Source organism: Condylura cristata, unplaced genomic scaffold, assembly GCF_000260355.1.
Source record: "Condylura cristata isolate star-nosed mole 26May11 unplaced genomic scaffold, ConCri1.0 scaffold00015, whole genome shotgun sequence".
In the NCBI taxonomy this organism is placed as follows: domain Eukaryota; kingdom Metazoa; phylum Chordata; class Mammalia; order Eulipotyphla; family Talpidae; genus Condylura; species Condylura cristata.
Genome location: NW_004567116.1, coordinates 3307591 through 3325451, shown reverse-complemented (window position 1 = coordinate 3325451; position 17861 = coordinate 3307591). Strand labels below are relative to the sequence as shown.

Sequence of the window (17861 nt, the reverse complement as noted above, 5' to 3'; positions counted from 1 at the left end):
GTGCTTTAACCCGCTGCGCCACCAGGGAGGGCCTTCTGTGTTTATTTTAAATTGAGTAATGCGTCTTGAGTTCCTTTATCCATTCCTCCTCCTCTTCTTCTGTCTCTTTCTGCTATTGATTTTAGTACTGCCCTATTTATTATGGTTATTAACTCATTATCAGCTATATGGCTTACAAATATTTTCTCCCAATTCATAGGCTTCCTTTTCATTTCTTGACTGTTTCTTCTGTCACACAAAAGGCCTTTACTTTTCTGTAATTCCACTTGTCCATTTTCGCATTTGTCACCTGTTATTTTGGTGCTAATGTCAATGTTCAGAAGTATTTTATATGTTCGGTGCAAATAATTAGCTTCCCTAATAGGCTCCATTCACTAGATTCTCCATTGTCATCACCTGTCACAACATTCTGCCAACTCCCAGTTACACATCTACTACCCTTTTTCTTTAAACTGATCAGTCAACATCTTATCTTAAATTATAATAAAAGGCTTGGTAACAAGTGAATATTATATTCTGACCATGAACTCTTTTAGGAATTACATTTAGAGTGATATACATAGAATTCACACATTTCCATTGAATGATTCAATAATTTTAGGAGTATAGACAAAAAGGAATATTATATCTCCCATTTCCTTATGGGAGACATGAGTGTGTAACTGTTATAGTTTTCTTCCTGCTTCAGGATGGGCCACAAACTTCTTACACTATAAATCATGACACCTGACATATTTAGATTAATTACATGATATGGTTGTAAAAATTATCTTAAACAAGACTTTGTTTTTTACAAGATCAAACATTCAGATTATGGCCACATTCTTTCTTAAAACAACTGAGAACCGGGCCCTCCCTGGTGGCGCAGCGGGTTAAAGCACTGCACTGAGAAGCTTAAACCACTTCCACATGAGTTCGATTCCCGCCTGCCCCGGAGGAGTCCACATGGCGTGGCAGACCTCTCCTGACCCGCCCGCTGTTCCCCTCAGCAGTGGACTTCGTTGATCTGCCTGTTCTGCTTCCTGCTCTGTCTCTGGTGAATCCTCTCACCCTCCGCGTCTCTGGCCTGTACCCCAGTTCTGTATGAATAAATAAATAAATCTTTAAAAACAAACAAACAAACAAAAAAAACCAACTGAGAACCACCTCACGAAGCACACAGGGTTTATAAAAGTGCCTTGTCATTACAGTGGGGCTACCAGACAGAATGACAGTCTAGGAACCTGCAAGCACTTAGTGCACTGAGTTCAGGAGAAACTTAATACAGAAGCTCGGGCCACAGTTTACAATGCTGCTCTCCCATCTGTGTCTCCACATAGGCTGTATCCTTGTCCTGAAGTAACTTTTTATCTCTTACCATAGAAAACGCCTCCTCCTATTTCTAATTGAAATATTACAGTACCTGCCATCTACCCACTATCTGAAGTTCACCTCAGATGTTATGGAATGTCCTACCCGTGTCCTGTACAGAGAACTATGCAGTAGCAAAATGCCATTCAACACACCAACTCTAAGACTCTATTTCCATCTTTAGCTCTTGGGAAGCACAATAACTCACAACTGTGTAAACTGCATGCTGGAAATCAGGAAAGGAGTAACAGCACCTGAGGAGGCAGCCCCGAGGATGGGCCGCAGGACCTGGAGACTCACCTGTCGGAGAGATGGCCATATACGAAGCCTCCCACGAGCATTCCAGCCATGAACACAGTCTGAGCCACGGATTTATATGCCTGATAACCACACACGAGGTGCCACTGGAAGAGAAGGACATCGGCACAGAGGAGTTTCCCAGTAGCTCTGATCTCTCCATGTTTATCACTCAGCAGGTCCCAGTGGACACACACTCTGCTCTCCCTTGACTGCACACATAGCTCTCTGCCCTTCAGGTCTCAGCGTCAGTGTGGCCCCCTCTAGAAATCCCCAACTAAGTCTCCTAGGTCACATCAGGGTCACACCACTCAGTCACGGGACTCTGCCCCTCAGTGGTGCTCAGTCTTTGCCTCACACTGCAAACACTGAGGAGATCTTCAAAAGCACTGCTGCGTCGATTTCATGCCCAGGCTGACACACTCTCTGACTGGCTTCTCTAGGAACCAAGGCATAGAACTTTCAAAAATCCATATAGACCTTTGCAATTTACATTTAGGCAAAAACAAGGCACCCACAATAATTTCTCACACTTTATATCAAGTACTAATGTCTAGTCAGCAGTCCCCACACTGGTGTAAAGCTCTGTGGAAGCAGAGTGCGGACCTGGTGGGCAGATGGCCCTGGCCTCAAGTCACAGCCAGCGCTCAGCATGAAAGGCAAGCATCACCACCGGATCCACATGTGTCCCTCAGACGACACAACCTGCGCACCCATTGAAGACTGAGCCAGACCCCTGTTATCCCGAACACCCAGGCCGCTTATTCGCAGGAGACAAGCAGGTCCTCACCTCGGTCACGATGGTGGATGGGAAGTACGTTTGATCATACACCCACCCATCCATGCAGGGCTCTGTGTGTGGCTCACTCCTGTTGGGGAGGGTCCCATTCACGTGGAGCAGCTGCCACTGGGGGTGGACAAAGCGATGACACTTCTCTGGCCTCAAGTTTGTGTCCAGTGGGATGGAGATTCTCAGGAGGGCATCGTAGCTCAAGGTCTCTGTGGCATTAGCAGAGATGGTGTCGTCGAGAATATGGACCCAGCAGCGATGATCAGGGGTGGCTGCAGTGAAGTTCTCCAACAGTAAGTGAGAGATTATTATCATTAAAATGGGAAGAATTAAAACCATCTGAAGGGTCTGGAATTTCCCCAGGCCACCAACTTGAACCAGGAGCTCTTCAAAGGCCATTGCTTGTGAACAGGCAATCCACAAGAGGAGACACTATAACTTTATGGAGATAAAAATAAATATTGAAAGAGAGAAAGTATTTCCTTTCATTAGTTCACACTAACTCTATGTGACATCACATAAGATAGCACTAACGGGTCAAACCTCACTATTGTAAAAGAAGAGTTTCTCTAGTCTTTTTGGAAGTAGGAGGTATTACATTTTTTGTTAAGTCATAGAGGAAATCATTTATTAATGTCAGGGAAATCTGTTTAAAGGTTTACTCCCTGAGTGTTTTTGTCCTCATTGACTTAGTAAAACTAACATTGAACTTTGGTACGGACATACTTACTACAAACTACTAAAATAAAGGAAGCTTGCTACACAATATTCACACATTTGTAGAAAGTGGAATTTGAGATATACAAAACTGAGCTTATTTATATATTTGTGTAAAAAAATAACAGAAAGCAAGTGCTTTCTTGTTTAGTAGTAAATTTAGATTAAAATAATTAATAAGTGTGACATCTTGTCTTTCATTAAAACAAAGTGGAATGTAGTAAGAACAAGACCTTCTGATAACTGTTTTTTTTTTTAAAGATTTATTTATTTTATTTGTGCATACAGAACTAGGGTACAGGCCAGAGGTGCAGGGGTGGTGAGAAGACTCACCAGAGACAGAGTGGGGAGCAGAACAGGCTGACTCTCCAAATACACTGCTGAGGGGGGCGGCCAGTGGCCTCGCCATGGGGGTCACCTCCAGGGCAGGGATCGAACTCCTGCTGAAGTGGCTTTAGCCTCTTAGTGCTGTGCTTTAACCCTCTGCGCCACCAGGGAGGGCCTCTGATAACTGGTTTTATGGTTCATTTAAAACCATGTGAGGAACCTGCAGTTAATTTTTGCTTCATTGAAATCTACATAGGAAGGCAATGGTAAGATCACATAAAGATTTACATCTGAGTGTGGACTCCAATAAGCAAAGCCATAAGTCCTTGCCAGCTGTTGTAGTCTCTGGCCTGACATAACCCGAGATTCTGCAATACCCAGACTGCAATAAGGCACCATGCCTCCTGGGTCAGAGCCTACAGTCCCCTCTTCCTGCAGGGCAAACAGTGTGATCACACGCTTGCTGAGATCAGAAGTAAGCAACAAATGAAGGATAATTTGTCATTTGGGAATGCTGGGAAAGGACTATTTATGAATTTAACGTTTAGCAGGTGAAGAGGAAAATTTCCCAAAACTGAAAAAGAAACTGAGCATACAAGGCCATGAAGTTAAAAAAAAAAAAAAAAAACCTGATTATCTAAATGCAATGATACAAACCCTAAAACACAGAACAGTGAAACTGTTACAAAGGTTTTAGGGCCTGGTGATTCTCTGCTAAGTTAGAATTTGAAAGACCAACAAAAACAAATCTTGTTGGAAAAAAATCAGGCTTAATCAGGTGATGGTAAACCGGAGGACATAGTGACTAAGACTGCAAAGGCTACCTTCTGGAATTGGGGCGAAGCAGAAATTTATGTGGAGAAGTACTAAGGAAGGGAGGTTCCCAAGAACTACATTCTTGACTCTTCCAAGTTTGGTCTTGACTGGCTCTGTGAAAGTGCTGGTGGCTGTGCCTTTTATGATCATAACGAGGCTGGAGTTTAATCTTTGTCTTCTACCTCCAGGTGGGTCTCAGTCCGTTTGCTTGGTTTTCTGGATTTATCCTCAAGAAAAGATAAACTGGAGAAGAGTAAGGATGATAAAGTAAATGTTAGGAACTTTCCATTACCCGGACAATGACAATTCCCTCCAATATCTATATCCTGCCCCTCATTTTGGGGGGCAATGGATAAAGGCCATCTGCTAGAACTACTGCCTGCTAAATGGGGAAAGAAATTTCAGATCTCTAGGGGAGCATAATTGTTCCCTGGTTAACTTGATCTATGACTGGTCACAAGCGTATAGTCTCAATTTTCCATACCCTTGAATTACACTTATTTGAAAATTTTAATATCTCCTTTCTGGAGACAAGGGAAACTAAATAAATCAGGAGACAAAGGACAGTAAAAGAAGTAAGAATTCAGGTTTTTCAAGGTGTCTGCTTCTGGGTGGCCCTGTTTTTCCTCTGTATTTCAGTTTCCAGATGGTTTTGGAACTCACTTCAAGGTTGTTATTACTACGCCTGTAAGTACAATCTTCAAAGAGAAAGTTTTTTTTTTTTTCTTCCTGTTGTGCCTTTTGATGTCTAAGAGCAATTTAGCCTGGGTTGCAAAATTACTAAGAGTTCAAGACAAAGAAAGAATATTGAGCAGCAAAGCGAAGAATAGAGAACTTACAAATACTCCTATTGGACATTCAACAGTTTTCAGTAGAAACTCTTCAGGCCAATAGAGAATAGAATGCCATATTTAAGATACTAAAAGATAAATCTGCCAGTAAAGAATACTATGTTCTGCAAGTTCTTCTTTCAGATATGAAAGAGAAAGAAACAAAACAAAACTGAGAGGGTTTGCCAAAACTAGACCTTCCCTATAAGAATAAAGAAATCATGGGCCCTCCTTGATGGCACAAAAGGTTAAATCACAGCACTATGAAGCTGTCTGCAGCCACTGCAGCACAAGTTCAATCCCTAGCCAGGGAGCAGCAGACCTCTCCTGTCTCCCTGCTGCTCCTCTCTTCAGTGGATTTCAGTAGATCCACCTGTTCTGCTCCCCAATCTGTCTCTGGTGAATCCTCTCACCCCTCCCCCCACATCTCTGGTCTGTTCCCCAGTTCTTATATTCAAAAAGAAAGCTTTTAAAATAAAAAGGAAATGAAAAATCAAAGAAAAGAAAATTGACAAATTCAACAAGGAAATAAATATAAACTTTAAAAATGTATGGTATGCAAAGAAAGCAGTGCTGGGGGGGGGGAGTTTATCTCTACAAATGCCTACACTATAAAACAGGAAATATGTCAAGTAATTACATTAAAACTGAAGTAAAGAAAATTATGAGGGTAAATTAAATCCAAGCCTAGAAGGCAAAAAAAAAAAAAAAAAAAAGAGGGATTAAAGCAGAGCAGAGCTACATAAAATAGATAAAATACAGACTAGAAAAACAATAGAAAAAATCAACAAATCAAGAAGCCAGTTCTTTGAAAAAATCTATAAAACTGACAAACTTTTAGCCAGTAACTTTAGAGGAAAAGAAACAATGCTCAAATTGTTAAAATCAGAAGCTAAAATAGGAGTACTGTTACTGATTTTACAGAAAAAAAGTTATTAGATAGTATTATGAGAATATTATAAACAGTGTTTCATAATTCAAATTGTTCAAAAATATTAAAAGACCTAAATCATGTAGACAACTTCCTAGAAATACAACTTCCTACCAAATCTGAAACATAAAGAAATGGAAAAATCTCTACACCTATGATTAGTAAGGAGATTTAATCAGTAATGAAAAATTTCCCAACAAAAAAGTCCTAGCCCTGACGGCTTCATTTGTATCAAACATTTAAAGAACTAATATCAACCCTCTCAAATTCTTCAAAAAAGAATTGAAGAGGAGGGAATACACCCTATTATAACTCAAATGATTCAATCAAGCTTTTTGGCAAGGGTGGCAAGGAATGACAGTGTTTTAAATAAATGAAAATGGCAAAACTGTATATGCAAAATAATGAAGTTGGACCCTTACCTAAAAAACATCATGTACCAAAACTAACTCAAAATGGGTCAAAGGCTAAAATGTAACACATAAAACAAGGAAACTCTTAGAAAACATTAGACAAAATCTTTGACATTGGGCTTCGCGATGATTTCTTACTATGACACCAAAGGTTCAAGTAACAAAAGAAAAATAGACTAAGTGAATTGATGTGTACATCAAAAGACACTATCCACAGAGCAAAAATGACAACCGCAGGGGGTGGGAGAAAATATTTACCTATTACATATCTGGTAAGGGATTAGTATTCAGAACATAATAGAAGAATTTTAAGTTCAACAACAACCAAAAAAATAACCCAATTGAAAAATGGGTAAAGATTTGAATAGACATTGTCTAAGAACATGTATGAATGGCTAATAAGCATAGAAAAGATTTCCACTGTTACTAATCATTAGAAAATGCATATCAAAACTTCAAGATACCACCTCACACAGTAGCATGGCTACTATCAAAAAAAACAAAAAAAGAAAGAAAGAAAAGTAAAGAACAACTGTTGGTGGTGAGGATATAGAGAAACTAGAACATTTGTGCTTTGTTAGAGGAGATGGAAAATGGTACAACCATGTGAAAAACAGTATGGTGGTTTCTTTTATAAAATTAAAAATTGAATTACCATATCATCCACAATTGAAAGTAGGAGAATTGAAAGTAGGTCCTGAAGAGAGATTTGTACTCATGTTCACAATAGCATTATTTGTAATACTAAAATATAGATGTGTCCATCAACTGTTGAGTGGATTAACAAAATGTGTATCCAGTCATGCATTGCTTAATGAAAAGGATACATTCTGAGAAACTTACAAGTAGGTGTTTGCATGTTTGTGTTAATGCCATAGAGTTTGCTTACACAAAACTGATGTGTTATAGCTTGTTATATATATGGATGACTGCTTTATATAGCGCTGTTGCATGAAACACCATGTGACACATACTATGTACATACAATGGAATTTTACCCAGTCTTTAAAAAGGTGGGGATTCCTCAACATGCTACAACATGGATGGACCCTGAGGATATTACATTAAGTGAAATAAGGAAAACAGACACATGCTGTATGATTCTTCAGAAGAGTCAACACCACAAAGATATAAATTGTAAAGGTGGTTTCCATGAACTGGGCTGAGGAAAACTATTGGTTAATAGGTACAGAGTTTCAGTTTTACAAGGTGGAAAGTTTTATGGAGATGAATAATGGTGATGTTTGCACACACTGTAAATGTATTTAATGCCACTTAGTCTTAATAAAGGTTAAAATAATAAGTCTTATGAGTATTTTACTATAATAAAGAAAAATAGCACAAAATGCAGTGTAAAGTCTTCAATAGTAATAATTACAGTTAACAATTCCTTTAAATACTTTATAGCTGCCACTATTGCTATTAACACTTTGCATTTTCAAAAAGGTTTTGTTCCCATACATTCTGAGGTTGCCAATTGCAAATGAGAGATCTAAGACAAGTGAGGTTAAGTGATTTGTTGGATCTATTTGTGAAGTATAAGCAGTTAAACTAGAAGAAAAACCAACATAACCTCTCTTTAAAAACAAACTTTTAATCATTTGCTTTACTAGTTTCATTCTTATAAATGTTTTACCCTTGAAACATTAGGTCAAGCATATTCTGATTTTCTGGTTACTGAGTAAAAACTGAAACCCAGACTTTTACTGAAGGTCATGTGGAAAATAGAAAAGCTCAAAGAATTACGGGGCTTCCCTAGTGGTGCAAGGGTTAAGTTGCAGCACTATGAAACTATCTGCAGCCACTGCAGCATGATTTGGCTCCCAGCCAGGGAGTGACCCACATGGCGCAGCAGACCTCTCCTGTCTCACCCACTGCTCCTCTCAGCAGTGCATTTCAGTCTATCTGCCTGTTCTGCTTCCCACTCTGTCTCTGGTGAATCCTCTCACCTCCCCCCGCCCCACATACATCTCTGGCCTGTACCCCAGCTCTTGTATGCATAAATAAATAAATCTTTAAAAAAATAAAGAAGAATTAAGAAGTACGAAAGTAACAAAAGCAAGTGCACTTAGGAAAAGCAACGAACTCTTTGTGCACCAAACTGTAAGGTATTTCAGAGAAATGAGAGAGGCAGGAGGGGCAGAAGGAAATGACCAATGTTGGCAGCAGATTCTTAGTATTTCATAAGCCCTTACTCTGTGTCAAACACTGAACTCTTACCACTTGCATTTCCTAATCTTTGAGATGGTTAATATTTTCACCAACTTTAGCAAATGTTTAGAAGAAACGTTGAGAAATCAGTTAAAACATCCAAGTGGACATGTGTAATGAGCTGAGTATCACGTGGACAGTGTGGATACTAACAAAGCCCGGCCCCAAAACATGCAAAGCTTGTACTCAATAAAAGAGGCAGTAAGTGTCCATGGCTAAGCAAAGGAATCAAGAAAAACATACACATAATCACAAATGAAATTAACCCGAGACGTACCTCTTATCATAATAGAAACCAAGATGGGAACACACTGAGGTGGCTACAACATTGGCTGGTGACAGGGCTCCAAGCTGCCTGATGATGACGCTTTGTGTCCCTGCCCTTTCCTGTGTCCTTTACCCCTAATGTGGGGCCTCCATCTTAGTTGTGGCTGGATTCACTCAACTATGTGTCTTCATGGAATTCACATGACCACTGATAACTGGCTAGTTATCATAATTTCTAACTGCATGGCAATTTGGTGTCCTATATCAAACATCCTATTTTTGACATAGGATATTAGTTAAGGGAGTTCAATTCAAGGGCTTATGATATACCTTTCCTAATAAGTCCTATAATAGATATCACACTGCATCTTCTACTCGAGGTGCCTCTCACACCATCAGGTGTGAGGTCCAAATAATTGCTTCTGCAGCAGCCTGAACCTGCTGGAAGACTGTCTTGCCATCTGAGATCTGTTTCATGCAAACAGCAAAAGAGCTAGAGCAGAATATCCAAGTGTGAAACAGGCTGCTTCTCGCACTCAGTCCTACCAGGCCGAGTTCTGCCGAGTACTTTGCAGGTGATATGACAGCAAACCCCAACTCTGTATTCATAAAAGCGTCCTTGATGCGAGGCTCCCTCATCTTTGCAGATTATCCCCTGAGTCAGGATCACATATATCTCACCTTGCCAGGGCCTCCCATGCAGTGGCCAGTTCTAATTGTATATACTCTGACAAATATGTCGTTGGTGTTGAGAACCAAATGATATTCTTGTTGAAGAAAAACTGAAACGTTGATATTTTAAGAGTGTTTGAGTCAGCATCAATTTGACATGGCCAAAGACAAAGTGAAAATTTTTAGGACCAGCAGGAGCAGGGAAAGTGACTTACAGTATATTTATAGAGGAGATGCAGGAGCAAAATATGGATATTACTTGACTGGCTATGGTTTAAGTGGTTGCCTTATTTGGGAAAGTCTAGTTGGACTTGGTGGAGGTTTGGTTTGTGATTGGCTGCTATAAAGTTTCATTTTCTCATATTTGAGTATATTTACAATCTACTCCAGTTCTAGTTTGTTCACTTACCTCATAGGTTGCAAAGCATTAAAATTATCTCAGTCAAATAGCCTCCTGAACCAGATGAACATAGCTCAGGGCTTGTAGACTGTCCATGGCCAGGGTAGGAGAGCCTGGCTGCTCAAGTGTCCCTGTACACTATTGCCCATATCGTGTGACCATGAACTGCTGATAGTTATCATTATTAAGTAGAATTTACACTCCCATAGTCAGAAACGGTTGGGATGTCCCTGCACTACCACAGATAGACATTAGGGGGAGCTACAGCTCCATGATTTTCGGCAGCACCAGCGAGGACTCAGCAGACACAAACCTCAAGTTGAAGATTACCTACAACAAACTAGAACAGAATTCTCCAATGAATAAAGGCAGAGTAGCAAAATTTAAAAAAGAACAGAACCTAAAGAATTCAGACGACATAGAACAGAAGACCCAGATGGGGAGATGCAGATGGAGAAGAGAGCTGGGGAGGAGAGACTGTTAGAAACGATAATGCGGCCGGCAAGGTGGCAGCCAGGTGAAGAAGGGGCTCACCTTCTCCATATACTCACAACTAAATTGCAGGAGAACAAAGCCAAACAATCCAATGGAAAAACAGGTGACACAGCACACAGCAGGAGAAATAGACCAGCAGAAAGGGAACAGAGAAACACTGCTTATAGTGATAGATACCAGGTCAACCCCCAAGAAAAAGTGTCTTATGTGCCAGAGACCCTACAGGGGGGTCTCAAGCATGTGTCAATACTGGATGTGCTTGCCTGGATGATGTGTGGGACTGGCACTGAGAATAGAGGATGCATTATTGGGGAGATGAAGGTGGGTCTCAGAGCAAGGTTTGCTCTCAAAGTAGAGCATCTGGAACCAGAATGAGTGGGGGGAAGCACCTGTGTCTCCTCACAGAAGAGGCTACTACTGGAAACTGAGGCCAGGATATTCTAAACACCTGCAGCCCCCGCCCCAGGGCCAAACCCAGAACAACAAAGGAATTTGTATATAAACTAAGGCCCCTGCACCTGTTATTAATGGGCTCAGGATAAGGTTCAGCTGGAAAACAAAAGAGAGCAACTCCCATCCCATGGCCCCAAATTAATTACAAGCCCAGCCCAGCACTGCATATAGAACTCAAAAACGTCCAGGTGCAAGTGGGCTGGAAAAGACAGAGAGATGGAGAAACTGTTGCAGAGGATGGGATCACTGTGAACTCTGCCACACACTCTGTACACACAGCACAGGGGACTGAATTCCTGACATTTACTGAAGGTGGGCGATCCTTTGATGCACTCCTGACCTGGTCCTCTTTTATAACTTCCGCCCGTCACCAGTATCATTTCTCTGATGACTTCAACAGGTGCAGAAACAACAGTCTGAAATTCTATTCCTTTTCAACTCATAAAAATTTAAAATGAAGAGACCCCAACTACTAGAAAAAGAACCCTAGGAGGAGTCTCAATCCTGCAGAACATGACTGAAGAGGAGTTCAGACAATTCTGACAATCTTGTGGAACTTGAAAAAACAAAAAAAAATAATGGAGACTATAAAACAGCAGTAAAATAAAGAAAATGAGGCAGCTACAATGAGATGTAACAGTTATTACCTCAATAAAGAGTAATACAAAAAAAACTGTAGATAAAATTTTAAAAAATACAACTTAGGGCTGCAACAGCATATGAACAGGAGTGATGGAATTAATAAGAATTAATGATGTCAAAAATGAAAGGATGGCGAACAAATACAGAATGTAGACAATTAAAAGTGAAAATACTGAAATATGATCCTCTGAGATAATTTCAAGAGAAACAACATCCATAGCATGGGATTCCCAGAAGGAGAAGAGAAAGAAAAGAGGAAAAGAGAAAGAGAAAGATATGAACATCAAGAAATAATTGCTAAAAATCTTCTCACCTGGGAAATGAACCAGAGGTCATGATCCAAGAAGCCCAAAGATTTCCAAACAAAAGAACACCAGACAGACACATACCAAGGTACATTATAATAAGTTGTTGAAAACCAACAAGGATAGAATATTGAAAACACCAAGAGTAAAAAGAGTAACCTATAAAGGACATCAATCAGACTGTCAGCTGACTTTTCAGTAGAAATATTATAAGCATGAGGGACCAAACAGATATTTAAAGTAGCTGAAAAATTACTTCCAGCTCAGAAAACTTTACACAGCAAGATTAACAATTAAGAAAGAAACAAGAGTGAGGAGTTTTTCATTGAAAACTATAACTGAGAGAAGCTACTAACAGAAAGCCACACATGAGAGAAACTTTAAAGCTGTTGTTATAAAGCAACAGAAAATGAGCCCAGGGAAACACCTAAATCATTTAAGTTGCAGGAGGAGAGTAAAAAATGTGCTCCAGGCCCTCCCTGGTGGCACAGCGGGTTAAAGCACAGCACTGAGAAGCTAAAGCCACTTCCGCATGAGTTCGATCCCGGCCTGCCCCGGAGGTGACCACATGGCGTGGCAGACCTCTCCTGACCGTCCGCTGCTCCCCTCAGCAGTGTACTTCATCGGTGGGCCTGTTCTGCTCCCCACTCTGTCTCTAGTGAAGCCTCTCGCCGCCCCTGCACCTCTGGCCTGTACCCCAGTTCTGTATGCACAAATAAATAAATCTTTAAAAAAAAAATGTGCTCCAGCAAAGCAAGTCAGAGGCCAGGTCATGGTCATGTCATGGGTCACACGAATAGCCCATTTTCTACTAAATTTATATTTGAGGCCCCTCAAAAGCAGAAGTAACACATAAGACTATGGAAATGGAACTAAATATTGTAACAGGAAGACCTAAGAATATTTTTGAAAGACAAGACAAACCCCAAAACACAATTGAAAACCCAATCACAACAAAATGGCACTGAGCACGTCTATCTCAATGATCACCCCCAATGTCAACAGCCTGAATTCATCAGACAACAGATGTAGAGTCCTGGATGGATTTCAAAACAAAGTCCAACCTTCTGCTGTTTATAAGAAACCCATCTTACCAACAAATACAAGCATAGGCTTAGAGCTACAACACAGAAAACAAGCAAATGGCAACTAAAAAACCAGGAACAGCTAGACTTATTTCTGATAAAATAGACTTCCAATTAAGAAAGGCAATAAGATCTGGAAACACACTATATTATGATTAAGTCTAATATGATAAGAAGAATTACCATGCATCTATCTGTATGCACTGCATAATAGAACAGTTAGATACTTGTCTTATAGTCTGCTATAAGACAATAGCAGAGCTAAAGAAAGATATAGCAACAACATAATAATATCAGGGGACTTTAATATCCCACTTACAACAATGGACAGATCAACCAGAACAAGTAGAAACAAAGAAACAATAGCTTTAAAAGAGGACCGAGGCCAAATAAATAGGCCTGACAGACATCTACAGAACAATCCATCCCCAAAATCACTATACACATTTTTTTTCAAGAGCATATGGAATATTTTTAAGAACTGACCAAATGTTAGGACACAAGTAAATTGTCAATAAAACTACAAAGGTTGAAATTATACCTAGTGTTCTCTCTGTGATAAAGTTAGAATTCAACTATGAAGGGAAAAAGAGAAAACCTATGAGCATATGGAGACTGAACTATATGTTACTTGACATCTGTTGGCTAAAAGAGGAAATCAAAGCAGAATTTAAAAACACTGAGATGAACAAAAGTGATGATACAAGCTACCCAGGAAATATGGGCTGCAAAAAAAAAAAAAAAAGCACGCTAAAGGAAAGAGATAATTGCAATATAGGCACACATTGCAAAGCAAGAAAACCCCAAACAATCTAATACCACACCCCAAGGCAACTTGGAAAAGAGGAATAAACAGAAGGAGATAATAAAAATAAGAGCAGAGATAAATAAAAAAAGAAATCAAAAACACTATAAAAATCAGTGAGACTCGGCCCTCCCTGGTGGCACAACGAGTAAGGACACACCACTGCAAGCTGGCCGCAGCCACTTCAGGGCAAGTTCCATCCCCAGCCCGGAGGTGACCCAGACCTCTCCTGACCCGCCCGCTGCTCCCCTCAGCAGTGGATTTCATTGATCAGCCTGTTCTGCTCCCTGCTCTGTCTCTGGTGAAGCCTCTCACCGCCCCTGAGCCTCTGCCTGTACCCCAGCTCTGTATTCATAAATGAATAAATAAATCTTTTTTAAAAATCAGTGAAACTAAGAATTTCTTTACAGAGATTAGTTGTTTATTAAGATTTATTTTATTTATTTATGCATACAAGAATGTATGGGTGCAGGCCAGAGGTGGGGGTTCACCAGAGACAGAGTAAGGAGCAGAACAGGTGGATCTACTAAAATCCACTGCTGAGGGGAGCAGCAGGGAGACAGGAGAGGTGTGCTGCACCCTGTGGGTCACTCCCTGGCCGGGGATTGAGCTCAGGCAGCAGTGGGTGGCAATAGCTTGATAGTGCTGAGCCTTTAACCCCTGAACCATGAAGGAGGCCCCTATCGCTCACTGTTTTTAACACTGTAATTCTAAATTGCAAACAATTTGGAAAGGAAGAAATAAAATTCCCCTTCCTCTAAGGTGATATCATCTCACAGTAAAAACCTTAAGGAACTCAAAGTGGATCTCTAGGATTAAAAAGGGAACTTAATGAGTGTGCCAGACCCAAAGCAGACACTGAAACGATTACAACAAATAAAATGACTCACAGATTTTACTAACAGCATTTATCTTGGCACCCAAAAATTAGGAAGAAAAAGGAAATAAATATGAAAATATAAATAAATAGATAAGTGCACATAATCAGATACTAGCAATTTAAAAATTGTTAAAGTGGCATTTCCCCCTTTTCATTGAGGTTTACAACACTGGAAGTGATGGAGAGGTACAGGCCTACCGCCTTCAGGTGGGTGATACTTGCCCCACCCAATACCAGCTTACTGAAAGTCTTCCATGATGGTCCAAAACTGGTATTTTTACTCCCAAGTTATCTATAAATTGCGTACAAATCAAGTAAAATTCCTTGATTTTGAAATTTTCTTTCTTAAAGAATTGTGAACCCACTTTAAAATTTAAATGTAAAGCTCAGATGTGTGTGCTTCTAGCTCCTGATCTCAAGACTTATAAAAATGACAGTGAACAAAAATATGAGAAAATGCCAAGAGATGTACATTTCCATAGAGCACAAAACATGATGTTCATGGCAGAAATAAGTTCATACCTAAGTGACCAACTCATTTTTTACAAAGCTGTCAAGATATTTCCAAGGAGAAATAAGACCTTTTCAATAAATAATGCTAGGATAAATGAATATTTGTATAGGGGAACCACTTCGATTCATCTCATAACCTCCACATGATTGAATCAAAATGAACCATAGACCCGAATTAAGAGCTAATTTATTCCAAGTTAGGGCATACTATAGAAAAATTTTTTGTGACATTGGAATATGCAAAATTTCTTTAAAATACCAAAAGAACCACCTATAATAGATACATCAACAAAATAGAATTTATCAAGATTAAAAAATTTTGCTCGGGCCCTTCCTGGTGGCGCAGCGGGTTAAAGCACAGCACTGAGAATCTAAAGCCGTTTCCGCATGAGTTGGATCCCTGCCTGCCCTGGAGGTGACCACATGGCGCGGCAGACCTCTCCTGGCCTGTCCGCTGCTCCCCTCAGCAGTGTACTTCATCGATCTGCCTGTGCTGCTCCCCACTCTGTCTCTGGTGAATCCTCTCATGGTCCTGGCACCTCTGGCCTGTACCCCAGTTCTGTATGCACAATAAATTAATCTTTAAAAAAAAAATTTGCTCATCTAAAGACATAGCTAGAAAACAAAAGCAACTGAGCTTATAATGAGCATATTATATGTGCTCAGTAATATTTGTTACTTGATATATGGGAAAATAGACCAAATGACAAATAGTTTAAGTCCTTTCAATCCATGACTTTATAATGAACAATATTTCATTCTCTAATGTATAGAACATCTTTATATCATCAGTTTATCTGTGCTGCTATTGATCAGAATCAACTAGCTTATTCTATCATCGATGGATAATTAAAATATTTCCAGTCTGGTCTATGGTAATGGCACATGGGTGATTTGGTGATGGGAAACCCAAGGGGTTTGCAGCTGAGATGGAAAAATGCACAAAAATATGCAAAAAATAAACTAATATAATAAAAAAAATTTCCAGTCAGGAAATATTTAACACTTGCTTATTAAATGTCAGAAATATTACTTCGATAATGCTGGTCCATTAAATATAGATCATTCAATGAACATTTCAATATCTGATTAAATACTAAATGTTTTATTGGCAAGAGATCAAATTTTAACCCAAACTTATAATATTGGTTCTATTAAACATAAATGATCCAAACACCAAAGCACAGAATTATCAAAAAAAATAATAATAATAAGGCCCTAGAAATTATAACAGCATTAAAGATGTGGACAATGACCCAGACTATAGTACATCCCACTGGGCGCCTGACCCCGTGAAGAGAGCCTGAGTTCTCTGCAAACACCTGTTTACTCTACATACAGAGATCCATGAGGTTCGAAGTTCTGTAAACAGAGCTTCTTCCCAGAAAGGACTCTTGCTTTCTGAGGACGCACTGGCTGTGCGCATGATCTCTGCTAATCCAGAAAACTTGTTCCAGCAGTAACTTATTACTGTGTATAAGCATAAACACAATTGGGTGCTATTTTCTTGTTCCTTTGTTTCTGTCTTTAACAAAAGCTTGGCTGGCAGAGGGAAAGGCAGAGCTGCCCTTGATGACACTCCCCAGCCTCCCCCTGCTGCATATTCATTTAGACTCTGAGTCTTCATTAATTGCTGAGAAACTCATCTGCTGTCCCGGGCAAGGTGCATCCACAACAGAGTACTGAACCCTGGAATCTTCAGAAAGGTACGTGTAGTAAGTTCTCTAGCTACCCTCCAGAGTCGTTGGTCTTGATTGGCTAAAAGGGGTTTTTTCAAGGTTGGGTAACAAATGGGGAAGAATTCAGCTCATCATCATTATATAACCCTTTAAAAAATGTCTATTGGAACAGGGTGGAGCTTTTGTCTCCACCAACAGCTTAAATGAGTTGTTAGATGGGCCATTCAGACCTCCCTGTGGTTCCTGGATGAAGGTGTTTTGGATGTAGAACCTTGGGAATAAATTGGTGGGCCTTTGAAAAGGCATCATAAACAAAGTATTGCACAAATCCCTATTGTAGTTTTTCAACATGGCCTCGGTATGAAAGGTTCTGAAACCCTTCTCGGAAATTTTGAAAAAAAGGAAACTTTGAAAAAATGAGATTCCCTGCTAATCCTCAGCCTTCAATTTGATACCTTCAATACTATTACACGAAAGGGAAACTTACCCAGAAAGTAAATACCCTAAAAATAAATGGCCCCATAACAATCCTTTTCAGAAGGAGTCAGTTGCTACTTAAACTCCCTTAGCCAAAACTATGAAAGATCAAAAGACAATTTTTGTAGATGATCCAGATATGGCTTCTGTGTTGGTGATTTTTCTGGTACAGAAAATGCAAATTTGAAAAAAAAGAAAAGGCAAGTTTTAGAGACTGTACAAGATCAAGCCAGGATTAACCAGCAAAATAGCACCAATATTTCTTTTGAACAACTTAGAGGCAGTGGCTCATGGTCAATTTAAACTAACAAATTCTATGTGACCATGTCACCTCAGCCTGGAAAACTGGTGGTGGTCTCTCTTGCATGTATCATGGCGTCCCAGGGAACCCCGGGCTGGAACTTTAGTAATGAGGCTCACATTTTCCTGCGACTCACTTTGCTGAGTGCATAGTTCGGGTTCTGGAGGCGGCCAAACTAAAGCCTCTTAACTATACACAGGTTTCT

At 39.9% G+C, this 17861-nt stretch overlaps 2 protein-coding genes across 2 annotated transcripts in view; one reads left to right on the top strand and one right to left on the bottom strand.

The window, feature by feature from the left end:
- LOC105853647 (solute carrier family 22 member 10-like) overlaps positions 1 to 2836 on the bottom strand; it is a 15006-nt gene extending 12170 nt beyond the window's left edge. Inside the window, exons 1-2 of the mRNA XM_012725150.1 lie at positions 2438 to 2836; positions 1651 to 1754 (exon numbers count right to left, since the gene is read on the bottom strand). Coding sequence (XP_012580604.1) covers positions 1651 to 1754; positions 2438 to 2836 — 503 coding nt within the window. The remainder of the gene's footprint in view (positions 1 to 1650; positions 1755 to 2437) is intronic.
- A 1042-nt stretch (positions 2837 to 3878) lies between these two features.
- The window catches only part of LOC101626093 (solute carrier family 22 member 10), a 33172-nt gene continuing 19189 nt past the window's right edge, over positions 3879 to 17861 (top strand). The window contains exon 1 of the mRNA XM_012725149.1: positions 3879 to 3889. Coding sequence (XP_012580603.1) covers positions 3879 to 3889 — 11 coding nt within the window. The remainder of the gene's footprint in view (positions 3890 to 17861) is intronic.